Source organism: Papio anubis, chromosome 2, assembly GCF_008728515.1.
Source record: "Papio anubis isolate 15944 chromosome 2, Panubis1.0, whole genome shotgun sequence".
In the NCBI taxonomy this organism is placed as follows: domain Eukaryota; kingdom Metazoa; phylum Chordata; class Mammalia; order Primates; family Cercopithecidae; genus Papio; species Papio anubis.
Genome location: NC_044977.1, coordinates 100769124 through 100783798, shown reverse-complemented (window position 1 = coordinate 100783798; position 14675 = coordinate 100769124). Strand labels below are relative to the sequence as shown.

Sequence of the window (14675 nt, the reverse complement as noted above, 5' to 3'; positions counted from 1 at the left end):
ATGATTACAGAGAAAAAAAACCAAAAAACAAAAAACAAACAAACAAACAAAAAGAGTGAATTGGATGTAGAAGACCTGTGTAGGAACTGCAGCTTAGCTTCAAATTGTCCCAATCCTGAAACTGCTAATGCATGCAAGCTTGCTGGTACTGTAGGCACCTGACAGAAACAAACATACATCCTCTCTAGAGGAAAATAACTGCATACAAGTGTAGATGAGAAGAAATAAACATAAAGGAACAGAAGAAATGGAAAATATAAACAGACCTACAGAGTCCCCAGATACTGAGTTATCATTCACAGGTTTAAAAATAACTATATGTTACTACATTTAAGGAGATAAAGGAAAAGATTAGGAATATAGGCAGAAAAACCAGTACCAGTAAAAAATAATAAAGCAGAAATTTTATCATATAATAAACCTGCACATCTACACCCTGAATCTAAAAGTTGAAATTATATAAAAAAAAGAAAATTTAGAATTGAAAAATGCAAAAAAAACCTGAAATAGATGTTTAATGGCAGATTTAATATACATGAAGAGAAAATAAATAAATAAAGAATTTCTGATCTAGGTCAGAAAAATATCCAGAATGAAGTATGAGAAAACAAAAGGATATAAAACCAGAAGAGAGAATATCTGACTTGAACAATACAGTAAGAAAGTCCAACTAATGTGTGTGATTGGAGCCACAGAAAGAAAAACAGGTTCAAAAAGAGATATTATTCGAAGAGAAGGTACCTGAGAATTTTCCAAATTCCAAAACTGATGAAAGTTTATGAAATCTACGGATACAAAATGCTTTCTCTATGAACTCTCTACAAATCAGGACAAAAATATAAGACAAAATGAATTCTAGTCACATTATATTAAAACTGAAAATCAAAGCAGAATCCTTAAAAGCAACCAGAGAACAAAAGGCATGCAATAGATTGTAGTTGATATCTGACTAGAAACCAGTAGAATATCTGGAAGACCATGGAATACTATCCTAAAATGCTAAAACGAAACAGCATCTATTTAGAATTTCAGAACAAGCAAGACCACCCTTAAGAAATGAGAGGGAGAGACCACAATTCAGACAAGATGGCATGGACTTGTCCCTCTCTGGTCCTCCCTGCTGCGTAAAGTTATAAACCCAAGAAAGAAAACACAATTGTGATGGTTAATGTTTCATGTTAAGTTGACTGGGCCACAGTGCTCGGATATGTGGCTGGACATTATTTTGGATATTCTATGAGGGGGATTTTTGGATAAGATTAACATTTAATGGTTGGACTTTGAGTAAAGTAGATTACCCTCCACAATGTGGGTGGGCTCCCATCCAGTTAGTTGAGGGCTTTAATATAAAACACTGACCTCACACAAGCAAGAAATTCTGCCAGATTACTGCTTTTGAACTCAAACTGCAAGGTGTGTGTATATAATAGAAACATGTATTTTGTTTCTCTTGTTTTATCCAAATGATAACATACTATACCTACTTTTCTGCATCTTGCTTTTTGTACTTAACCCTTTAAATACATAAGTTATTGAAGAACTTTCCATATTCGCTCATAAATAATTTTTCTTCCTTTTTTCCTTAACAGCTACATATTTTTCCATTGTATGGCTATACAATCATCATTTTTTCTGCATGAATGTAAGTGCATTGTCTTTGTAGGATAAATTCCTAGAGGTGGAACCACTAAAAATCAAAGAAAATCAATCAATCTCTCTCTCTCTCTCCACCCCACCTCCCTCTCCTTCTCCCCTTCTCCCGCCCTCCCTCCCTGTCATATTGATAAATATTGACAAATTGCCCTCTATAGAAGTGGTATAAATTTACATTTCTAACAGCAATGTATGAAAGTGCCTATTTCCTCATAGACTTAACAGCACAATATGATACAAGCTTTTCAATCTTTTCAAAGCCAATAGGTTAAATAACAAAAAGTCCTTCAGTCTGCACTTATCTTTTTATATATTTGATAGATTTATGAGCCGTTTATAGTTCTTTTTGTAAACTCTATTTCCTTTGCTATTTTTCTCTTTGTCTATTTTTATATTGGGTTTTTGCTCTTTTTAAAAAAAACTCCAGTTGTTGAAATTTTTATATTGGGGGAAGTCATTCTTTTGTCTTTGATGTGAAAAGACAATTTTTTCTGCATTTGACTTTGCTTATAATGTTGTTTATTATGCAGACATTTAAAATTTATGTTGAATCTCTTCAGTGTTTTTATGACTTCTGAATTTTGTGTCATATTGAGAAAGGCATTTCCTACTCTGAAATTATAAAAGAATCATCTAATGTTTTCTTTTATTACCTTTATGGTTTCACTTTTTAGTCTTTGGCACTATAACCATGCCTTATAATCCACACCAAGATAATTCCAAAACTGAATCAATGACTTAAAGATTGTTTCTATAGTTGTAAAAAATCTAAATATTTTTTTAAAAATCAGTTTTCCTTGAGATTCATTCTTCTCTACTCCTCCCAAATAATCTCGAATTTTTCAATTTTGTTTGTTTATTTCATCATTTATTTGTTTCATATCTCCATTTCCTTCTTGAGGGGGTTCTCTTCTATTTTTCTTCCATATCTAAAATATTCTTCCAACCTTTTTGTCACCTGGCAAAACTTTAAAGGGACACATCCCCTTTGTGTTTTAAGAGGTTCGTGCAAGCCAAGTATGGTAAGAGTTTGTTTTGGTTCCTATGTCAGCTGATGTTATCAAACTTGACCAAGTGGGTTGTATGGCCTTCTAAATAAAATCCAAAACTCTTTTATAGATGGTTTTATGTCTTCCAGATTTTTGTAAATTGTGCAGTTTAAATAAGGCCTGAGGCTGTACTATATGTTTTTGTTTTTTGGCCTTTTCGGATTGGAAGGATTTACTCACCTTGCATTAATTACACTAAGATCTGCAATTATCCTGTGCTCATCCCCAGGTTTTTTGAAAGTTTTCCAAGTTTTTAAATATAATTTTCTTTTTGATTCTTGAAGTATAATAGGAACCTGAGTAATTGTTAGTTTGTTCACCAGTTGATGCTAATGGAGTAGCCATTAAGCATTATTTCAAGCTCTTTATATAAAATGGAAGTTTTTAGTAGCTGGTGTTGTACCACCTCTTGTTTTATGGTCTCTGCAGCTATAAATTAATATGAAATCAATTATAATTCAATAGGGACCAGTTTTCAGGCTGTTTCCTATAACATGATAGTAACATTTATTTTCATTAAGAAAGCAATGCATGTTCATTGTGAGAAAATTGGAAAATATAAGTAAACAAGAACAATCAGTCACTAAAAATCATAAGAAATCCTATTGCCCAGAGATTAGCACTGTGAACATTTCGCATGATTTGTTAATTATTTTCAATGGAATTCACACACACACACACATGCACACACACACACGCACACATGCACACACATTTTTTAGAAAAATAAAAAATTGAGACAATTTAATATAGTTTTTTAATCTATAATTTTTATTTATAAATATGTTTTGAACATTTTTATGTCAATGCTGTATCCATTTCATAGCAGTATGGTATTCTATCTTAGAGCTATATAAAAGCAAATTTAATCAATGTTTTATCATTGGACATTTTAGTAATTTGAACAATTTTGCTATTGTAAATAACACTAAAATGAATATCCTCATACATATCCTTGATAATTTGTTTATTCAAATAACGTTTATTGTAAAAGGAAGAGAAAATATCTGCAAAAGCAAATTTTTAAAAATGTCATTGTACGAAATTTTATCACTTGGTAACTGTTGGTAATTTTTTTGTGATTTTTCTTTCAGTATATTTCTATCTTATTTATTTATACAAGATTATACTATTCATACTATATTATTTTACTTCTTATTGAGCCATGACATACATGTAAATGCACAAATCATAAGCATATAGCTAAATTAATTTTCACAAATTGAACCCATCAACGTAACCAGCACCCAGATTGAGAAACGTCACCACTTCCCCAGCCTGGCCCCATCTAACCACTATCTTCCTTCCAAAGAGTAACCACTATCCTGCTTCTAACATTCCAAAAGAGTTTTGCCTGATTTTGAACTTTATGTAATTGGGATCATCAGTCTAACTTACTTTGCTCAATACAATATACCTATACCGTTAATATGTTGTTGAAGGTTGTCTGTGTTTATTGCTGTATAGTGTTCCAGTGGGTGAATATACCACAGTTTGTTTTTCTGTTGATGGACACTTGCATAGACAAGTTCATTTGGGTCTATTTTAATAGTGTTGCTGTATACTTTCTTGTATTGACATATTATTTTGGTAAACTATATGCTGTAGTTTTCATCTGACTTTTTACCTTAATATGTCATAAATGCCTTTCCTTTAAATACATTTTATTGACATAAAATATTGTATTGTGTGATTGTACCACAACTTAACCTGTCCTACTTTTGGACTTTCAGTTTATTTACAGTATTTTTCTGTAATAGACAACACTGAGATGAACATCCTGGTACATATGTCTTGGCACATTTTTTCAACTCTTGAAGAAAATTCTTATGCAGATTGAAATGGCTGGGTCAGTATTTAAGGACGTTTGATGCCAGTTTGCCATCTAAACATTTATACTTACTTATAGTCCCTCTACTAATGTATATGAGTACCTGTGTTCCCAGAATCTTATTAAATGAAAACTTGCAACTTACTATAATTAGCAGCATTTCATTATTAATGATATGTGATATTTTATTAAACTATGTGTTGGACATAGTTGGTAAATTGCTTTTTCTCTTGAACTTTGTCATTTTATCTTTTAGAGAGTTCTATATTTTTCTTGTATTTTATGAGGGTGCTTAATATATCAGGTTAATTATCTTCCATGGTTTTCTCTAGATTGTTGCTTGCATTTTTTTTTTTTTTTTTTTTTTTTTGAGACGGAGTCTCTCTCTGTTGCCCAGGCTGGAGTGCAGTGGCACGATCTCGGCTCACTGAAACCTTCGCCTCCTGGGTTCAAGCGATTCTCCTGCCTCAGCATCCTGAGTAGCTGAGACTACAGGTGCCTGCCACCACTCTCGGCTAATTTTTGTATTTTTATTAGAGATGGGGTTTCACCATATGGGCCAGGCTGGTCTCGAACTCCTGACCTCAAGTGATCCACCCACCTCGGCCTCCCAAAGTGCTGGGATTACAAGCATGAGCCACTGCACCTGGCCAATTGTTGCTTGCCTTTTAATTTTATCTATATTGTGTTTTTTGGTTTTTTGGGTTTTTTTGCTATGCGACCTTTTTTTCACAGTAAAAATTTGGGTGTTATTTTTAGTTTATTTCTAAACTTCTACTGAATCTCAATTCCTTTATGAGAAGAACTAATATTGTAAAGATGGCTGTTCTTTCCCATCAACTGACAAATTAATAAAAAATTCATTTGGATTTTTAATTCTACCTTAATAAAATGATTTTAAAGTTCATCTGGGGACATAAATGGGCAATGTCAAAAAGTCAGACAGTTTTGAAAAATAAAAATGATGAGAGATGATTTGCAATACTAGGTTTTAAAGTGTGTTGCTTGCCTGAGATCAACTACTAAGTCACCAGCTTAGAACAGGTCAGGCCAGAAAGTCCTAAGAAAAACGCGTGTGTGTGTGTGTGTGCATGCCAATCTATCCCGTCCATGGATCATCTAAATCAGATAGAGTGGTTAATAAATGGTGTTAGGACAGTTGGCCAACCACGGCCAGCTGTGTGAGAATTCTAAGGAGCATTTGTTAGTGACTTAAAGAAACTAAAGTGATAAATGGAAACAAAAAACAAAATGGAAAATGTATTTCAGTAATAAAAGGATATTTGGTGCTATTCTCAGGCTGGAGAGAAATAGAACACCAAGACTAACATCTACTCACTGAATATCAAATATCAAATTGCCAGGACAGAGACTCTGACATTTTGCATAAGTCAGGTGGCATGCCTGGTCCAATCAGCTGTGCCCCAGTGGTGTGACCCTGTCTGCCCTGGGCCCACTGCTGTGCATAGGTCAGGTGTGAATTTCAGAGAAGGGGCCAGTTCATGGTAGGGTAACACCCTTGAAGGTGAAAGAATGAAGATCAGTGAGTGATACAGCTCAAGCACCACTTGCTCCAAAGAACAGACACAGTGAAAACACATCTCTCATTATTAGTGTTGTTGTTTTTGTCCTTTGTAGGCCAAGTTCATTTTATCCCCTGTGCCTTAAATGTGAGAGTCTTAACATTTAGGTTTCTCTATAGTTGTAAGAAATTTCTTTTCAGTTGTAACCCAAACCCACCATGGTCAAAGGGCAAAGCCCCAGCAATAATTACCCTTTATCACTCTTAGGACTTTATAGTTTTACTTTTCTCTTTATATTAGGTGCATTATCACACACACAAAAATGTACTGTGGGTTTGTGAAAATCCCATTTAAGCATTTGTCCTTGACCCTTCTATTCTAGGTACTTTAATAGAATGTCACTTATGTAGACATTGACCTTTTATAATGAATCTTCCATTATGTACTAAGTATTCTTGTAATTTCTCTTTGGGGTTTTTTTTTTTTTTTCATTTGCAAAGGTTGTATTAACCAGTGCCTGTAGACACATCTGTGTCCTTCCTCATGTTAGTTATTTTAGCCAAGAATAGCGTAGACAATTCTTCCTTTGTTTTTGGTCTCCTAGCTTTAAAGTTGCATCCATCATCAGCTTCTTCTAAAGTTCATCTAACTCTGTTGCTTCTTATGATAATTAAATTTGAAAAACAGCTAAATCAATTCAGTAATTATGTTGGAATAGCTACTGGAGTTTGTCATCACTGCTTTGACTTAGTGTAGAGCTTACCAGATAGTCATTTCTTTGGATGTGAAAAGGTAGATGTTACCAAAGAAAGAGGTTTCTGCAGACATATATGTTTGAGAAACACAGAGTTAAGCAAAAGCAAACTGATTCTGACAGACTTCTTAGAAGCTCTGATAAGCTAATATGGCTTGTGTAAGCCTCAAGAAGGCAATATAATTAGAAGCATTTCTTGTATTTATTTCACCTCAGAGTCCCTTTCTCAAACTGCTTGTGGGAACAATAACCTGAGAAACACACTTTAGGGAAGTGGTGATATAATTAAATGTTGACATATTAATTTTCTCATTAGTAAATTTAAAAACATATCCTCTCTGTTGTCATGTTGGTTGGCTATAAACCAGAGAAATCAAGGGGTGGGGGCACGGGTCTGGAAGTCAGGAGCATCTGAACTGGCTATGTGTCTTTGGGAGACTGCTTCTCTCTCCTGGGACTGATTGCATTTTCTCATCCTTAAATGAGATTGTCATACCTATGTGTCCTCTTATTCATGGATACGAGCCTTCTCCAGCTCTAGGATACTATTTCATTTGTTGCACAGGGACTCTGATTGTGTTTGTTGTAGAAAAAGGAAGAAGCTTTTACCAATTTACAGAAAGTGTTCTCAATCTCTGACTTGTCCATTTAGAGCTATTTTATTTATTTCTTTACAAAAACAAGTCCTGATCATTTTTTTTTCTTTTTCTTTTTAGAGTTGATATGATCAAAGCTGCCACTTCAGTCTTTCACTAACTGGGCATCTTAGAATCTCATTTAGAATTCTCAGAAACCAAAGCCAGTGAAACAAAGTTAAAGGAACAGAAATGTCACCTTCCAGGAAACTCCAAAATGCCATTAACACATTTAATGAGGCTTTTTAAAGGAAGAATCAGCCTGCATTTTCAGTGTGCCCTCTAGTCTGTTTCTTTTTGCTCATCAGGAAGCTAGAAGATGGCAGCCCATGAGCTTATTCCCTTGCCTTTGCAGCCTGTGGATGGGATGTTACTTCTAATTGACTTAATTGAAACCTAGTGCAAGTACACTAGGTTTCTTCCTGCCCTCAGCCCTAACACCACACGGCAAAGTGAACTGGCAATTTATTTTTGACAGATAGCATGAATGGAGTGAAAAATAAAATTTAAAAAAATAGTTGGAATTCCTGTTGTGATTTGTTGGTTAAATCTTGAGATTAGTTCGCATTATGCAGTCATAAGGTTTTAAATCATCTAGCAAAAGATTTCTGGGATTGAGCCGTTCCCTTCTCTATGTTTACTACCATTATTTGAAAATGAAAAGGACAGATAACCTTCTTTTAAATAGCAACCATGCTTGGGGTCTCCTATTCTTAATCATTACATGCTAGAAAAAGGGGGAAGGGAACTCTGGACATCAGATTTTAAAACCTGAGGTCCAGAATTTCCTCTGCCTCTTACAGAAAGCATTTACATGACATTAAGGCAGGGACTCTGAGTCAGACCAAGACACAGTCAAATCCCAGGTTGCCATTGTCTTAGACATCATGTATAATTGACCTGTTTTCTCATTTGTAAATGGTGGTGGTAGTGACTGTCAATAGGATTTTATGGGAATGTATAAATTTACATATACATTTATAAATATATTTATATGTACGTATAAACTAGAGCATCTGGAACATAGTAGATAACCAATCAAATAGTGATCTATTATAATCATTATTATTTTTATTGTAAATAATAAGCATATTCCTTGAACAATGCTGCAAGTATTTGCTTTAGTTATGATTTTTATAGATTATATTATTTCTATTTAGTTTTAGGTTGATTTTATGCTAATGGAAGATACCTTAAAGACAATAGTATACATGACTTCAACCCTTTAATAACAAGATGAAGCAGTAGCAGCAATACTCTGTCTTTCTAATGAGATGGAATATTACTGATAGCTCTGAAGCCCCTATGTGATTATTCCCAATGAACTCCTCTCTCCTCTCCTTAGAAGTACCACATTCCACTTTGGTTTTACCACACTTATTCCTAGAAAATGGTTTTTTGACTTTCTATGTTTTAGACCCTTATGATTAAAAAAATCATACTTGTATGCATGCTGTACATGTATTCTGTATATGTAGTGTGCTTCTCTGTCTCAACATCATGTTAAGATTTATCCCTGTTGATGAATGTACCTATTGTTTGTTCTTTGCCACTGTAGTAGAATATTCTATTGTAGAAAACAAATATGCCCTATTTTTAAAATCCTTCCTCCTATTTATGGATGTTTAGTGTTTTTCCAGTTTTATTTATTTATTTATTTATTTTGCTATTCTGAATGTGACTTTTGTTACTATTCTTCTGTTAGGTTAACTATGTGAAATTGTCATTTTTATAGGTCAATGATCCCAACTAAAAATTTCATATGATTCAACCCAGTTGATGTCTGGTGCATATTTTTAAGATTATATCTGAAGCATATGCCTAAGCGTGGCAGAAATACTGGTTTATAGGGTATATAAATTTTCAACTTTTAAAATGAAACCTGATTGTATTACAAAGAGATTGTACAATTTATACCCCCAAATGAAAATTGTCATTGTCCTACTTCCCACCAACATTGGATATAATTTTTATTTTGGTGGATGTGAAATATAGTTTTAATTTGTAGTTGTGTAATTGCCATTGAAATTAAGCATTATTCTGTATACTTATTTGCCAGTTCTATTTTTTGAGACAGAGGCTTGCTTTGTAACCCAGGCTGGAGTGCACTGACGTGATCTCGGCTTACTGCAACCTCTGCCTCCCAGGTTCCAACGATTCTCCTGCCTCAGCCTCCCAAGTAGCTGGGACTACAGGTGCCCCTCACCATGCCCAGCTAATTTTTGGATTTGTAGTAGAGATACGGTTTCACCATGTTGGCCAGGCTGGTCTTGAACTCCTGACGTCAGGTGATCTGCCCACTTTGGCCTCCGAAAATGCTGGGATTACAGGCTTGAGCCACTGCGTCCAACCAACAATTATTTTTAAAAATAGAGTTTCCCATAATTTTTAGGTCTGTACTGCTTAGACGTGTTTCCCTACAATATCATCTTTGCTGCTGCTGAGAAAATGGCAAAATAAGATTATTTAGCTATGTTTTTATCCTTTTGAAGAAGATAATTTATTGATTTTTAGTTTGTATTTCATAGTCATGTGGTTAAAACTTTAAGGGATATAGTATACATAGGATATTTTTTTAAAATATTAGAATTATTTTCTTTTTATAGATTAATATATTTTTATTTTATAAAATAATTATTTTATTTGTATTATTTTATTTTGCAGTTACATATAATACTTAACATTTAGAACTTCAAAGCACAGAAGTTTAGAACTTTCAGATATTGCCTTTTGGTATTTTGTGGAAATCCATACTGAGTCTTATGTATGGTTCATTTTGTTATAAAGAATTTTTTTTTTCTTAATTTAAGACTTGGGATGATGAAACTGGCAGATGATCCATTATTTTCTCTTTTTCTCTGTGGCCTTGCTGAGGTCATTTGTAAATATTTGCTGAGTCTGAGTCCAGAGAAAGATAGTACCTTACATAAACACTTATATATAAAAGCTATATTTAACTTTATTTTAATAATAAAATAGGTTGATTTTGTCCATGTAGAACTTTTATCTTGCTTGTATCATTTTGGTTTCCCAGGTCGTGTTTCACCTGTGTTGAGTAACCATGGGGAGGAAGCTGGACCTGTCTGGTTTGACTGATGATGAAACAGAGCATGTTCTTCAGGTGGTTCAGAGAGACTTCAATCTTCGCAAAAAAGAAGAAGAACGACTAAGGTGAGATGCCTGTATTGCCCAACAGGGTACAGCAAACCACATGTGGACAAGCAAAACAGGTTTCCTGAGGGTATTGCCTCCTGCTAGCCCTGAGTTTGGACACACACTTAGGGTTGTCAGAAGAATGTCCCGTCCTTTATAGAAAGGTTTGCCAGTTTCAGAAATGTCAGTTCAGAAATGTGCTGCTCACAGTCCCAATCAGGGTTTTGTTGGGACTTCTGACCCTGTACGTCGTTATCAGCTATAGAATGAGTGGAGCTTTTGGTGAACACGCTGTCTTGAGCTTCCTCTTGGCCTCAGTTTTTTTGTCGGAAGGTCATATTGAAGGATAACCAAAGTGTTAAGTGAACAGTTCCTGTGAGAATTAGTCTCATATATGTACAATGTTCTGTTTAAACTCTCAGCTACTGTGGCACAGGAAAAGAGCTTTGAAGATCAGATACAAGGAAACTGACCACCAGGCTGGGATGGGATCACCTGGCTTAGCACCACTTCCCTCATTTTATAGAAGAGGCAACTGAAGCCTAAAGAGGTAGTCTCCTGACTCCTCTGCAGTTGGTATTTCCCCATGAAATGCTCTTGGAAATACTATGGCAGGTCAGTTGGGAAATACTATGGCAGGTAAGTTCCAACTATGCCTAAGTTGGAAGAAGTCAGAGCTATAGAAATGAGGTCATGTCTTAGGCCTGATGTATTGAAACCTGATGGTAGGTCAGTATTAATCTCCCTCATTTATAAACCTATTATTCCTTGGGATTCCATAGGTTTATTCACACCACCAACTTCTTCCTTAGACACTAAGCAAAAACCTGTTTTGCTCACTTTGATTATCCAACAGCTAGAACAGTGCCTAGCACAGTTTTAAAAAATCAATTAATTATTAACAGATTTCTTGTCTTTCATCAAACAAGTATATATTTAATATATACTATGTGAGACCAAAATATGGTGGAAATAAAGATTATTACACTAAGGTGCTTATAGCCTAGCAAGGGAGATAACATTGCCAAGAAGTGTAAAGTCTGAGGTACTCCAAGGTAGAAGGAAAACAATCCCTTTTTGGTGGTAGGAAAGATTTACCAGTTTTAAGCTGAGTGAGAAAGGGCATGAGTAGAGCTTTGGCATAATCCTGAATTTCCGTATTTACATATGCAATATAAAAGAGAACAGAGTCAAGGACGTCCCCAAGGTTTTTTGGCATAGGAACTGGAATAATGAAGTTGTCATTCACTGAATATGAAGACAGAGGAGCAGGATATTTGGTAGCCAGGTAAAGTTGAGAGCTCTGTCTCAGGCATCTTCAATTTGAGATGAATATTGGACATCCAAAGGAGATGCCAACTTGGCATTTATGTATTTGCAACTAGGAATCAAGTGGGAGGTCCAAGTTGGAAATTAAAATGTCATGGAAAAGGTCACCAGAACAATAGGAGAGTAGATGGAGCAGGGAAACTAGTACACTTGCTTGGCAGCACTAAGACCTACTTGAAGTTTGTGGTCACCGTTTTACATTGAGACCAGTTTCTACAGGGTAGTGTTTTCCCTGTATCTTTCAGCCTCTTTCCTCCACTGGACCATTGGAAAGAACCATGTCTTAATCAGTTTTGTGCCCCAATCTCTGGGCACAGGGCCTGGCACACAGTGAGTGTGCCCAAAAGCTCTGTGGAATGAATGGATACATGTCAATCATGTATTGATTGACATAGTCATATTGATTGTCAATCCATATGACTAACTTCATGTTTGGCTTGAAGAATCCATCTTAATATTTACTTTAAATCATAAAGACCATGTGTGTGTCAAGCTTTATCTCCTGGAAACTCACATATAGGTAAGCCAGGACCTTGTTTAACATCCTTTTCTGACTGTGGAGACTTGCCTTAGCTCCACTGCAGACTCAGGTGCCAGTCCATGTGGAAGAGCAGCTTTAGGGCTTGATTTGAGGAGAATTTTAAAGAAAGAGCAGCTGTCACTGTAGCAGACCCAACAAAATGGGCACTATCTTTCTCATGAGGACAGGTAGTCATAGTGGACAGCAGTCAGTAGCCTACTGCAATTCTGTGAAAATGCATGGTCATGGGAACCTGCTTGTATTGGAGAAAATGATGCTTGAAATCACGGGTGGCCAAAGAGGAATGACTGCTTGCCATGGCAGCTCTTGTGGCACTGGAACTGGACATTTTTTCTCTGAAGACAGTTGTTACTATTGTCTTCTGCCCATGACCAGTGACGTGCCTCGATAGGTACCTAGCAAACCGGGGTGACACTCTGAATGATTTCAGCAAAGAATCTTACTATTGAATAAAAAGAGATTATGACATTGCAAAATCACTGAAATTGCCAAACATTTGCCTCATTTTTTTATATTGCTTGAATTTTGGGTATGTGAAAGAATCCAGGAGGTAATATTATTGAACTGAACTTTGAAAATATTTTAGAATTATAGAAAATATTTTCCTTTAATGAATGTATAACTCGTAATAGATGATTTTTAAAAATTTTACAGTCTTGAATTAGTTTCCTAACAGTAAATAAAGCTGTTCTTTATTTACCTAGTTTCTCTGGCTAGGTCTTGTGAGGGTAGGTCTTGAGTGTAGTAGAGCTTATCCAGTGTTTATAATGGTCTGTTCTTCAATGCAGACATTAAGTGTAATAGTAAATAGAAGGTGGAAGTGTGAATTAAGTGTCCTCAAAACATATCATGGTAATATAAAGAGGGATAATGGATGAAGAATTCATGGAAAGAGAACTAACAGGTATAAAGCAGTCAGTGTGAACTGGCACTGCTCTGGGTACTGCACAGTTTATCTTATTGAGTCCTCACTGAAGTCACTATAATGTTGGCAACAGCTTACATGGAGGCACCCAAAAACAGAGAGATTACAAAACTTGCTCAGAATCACACAGTTAATCAGGGTAGGCCCAGTTCCTTAAAATAATTCCTTAGTATCATCTAATGTCCAGTAAATTTATCCAACTGTCTTATTTTTACAGTGTGTTCAAATCAGAATCCAAACAAGGTCCACTCACTAGTCTGGTTATTTTGAATCTTAAACCTCTTAATTTTGTCATTATTTCTGAGATAATTCAGAAGGCAAGCATGGCATTGGGTGTCTCTGAGAATATTTTACTTTTTTAATTTGTCATTTTATGGTTAGGCTGATTAGAGTTGGAGCTTAGTTTTGTTGTAATTTTCTTCCCCTTTAATAAGGTCCTTTTATAATAAGTTAGATCTTTTCCAAATTCTGCTACTTAAAATTTTTTTAAAATCCATAGCTAAGTGTTTTTGTTTTTTGTTTGTTTGTTTTGTTTTGTTTTGTTTTTTGGAGATGGAGTCTCGCTGTGTTGCCCAGGCTGGAGTGCAGTGGCACGATGCAACCTCTGTCTCCTGGGTTCAAGCCATTCTCCTGCCTCAGCCTCCCGAGTAGCTGGGATTACAGGTGCAAGCTGCCACACCTGGCTAATTTTTTGTATTTTAGTAGAGATGAGGTTTCACCATGTTGCCCAGGTAGGTCTCGAACTCCTGAGCTCAGGCAATCTGCCCACCTTAGCCTCTCCAAGTGCTGGGATTACAGGCGTGAGCCACTGTGCCTGGTCGTGTTTTTTTTAATTTCCCAAAAGCATGTATTTAGAATGGATGTGATATTGTTACCCATACGGAAGGGGCAGTGTGACTGTCCTGGCTCTGGCAGGTGAATGGAGAAGGTGGGGAAAGTTACAGCCTTCATTCTTTGTAGGACTCCTACTGTCCCCCACTCCCTGCTACAGCTCACAGTGAGTAGAGGCACATCGTGGTTGGTGTGTAGATATCAGCTGCTGTGTGTAGGCAATCATAGGCCTCACTACGTAAAGTGATTCTGTCAACCCCGTGTCAGTAAGACGAGGCACTTTCTCAGCACTGGGGATGTGATGCATTGAATTTTTAGTGCCATTAAAGCTATATGTTTATAGCAGGACTGTTGGGGGAAGATGGAGAATTGATAGACCTGAGAATAGCAGACATGCAGTACTGGATACTGGAGGCGAGGACTTATTTACAAATTCAGTAGAATAAGTGTT

General features: G+C 35.7%; 1 protein-coding gene across 7 annotated transcripts in view; it reads left to right on the top strand.

The window, feature by feature from the left end:
• Positions 1 to 14675, top strand: part of MYRIP (myosin VIIA and Rab interacting protein) — a 404653-nt gene that overhangs the window by 74847 nt on the left and 315131 nt on the right. For 5 of the 7 annotated variants that reach the window (XM_031662841.1, XM_031662840.1, XM_031662838.1 and 2 more), the window contains exons 2-3: positions 1590 to 1642; positions 10480 to 10616. In XM_031662841.1, the coding sequence (XP_031518701.1) occupies positions 10507 to 10616 (110 nt within the window). In that variant the 5' untranslated portion in view covers positions 1590 to 1642; positions 10480 to 10506. The remainder of the gene's footprint in view (positions 1 to 1589; positions 1643 to 10479; positions 10617 to 14675) is intronic. The other 2 variants (XM_031662842.1, XM_031662839.1) reach the window with 1 other exon arrangement.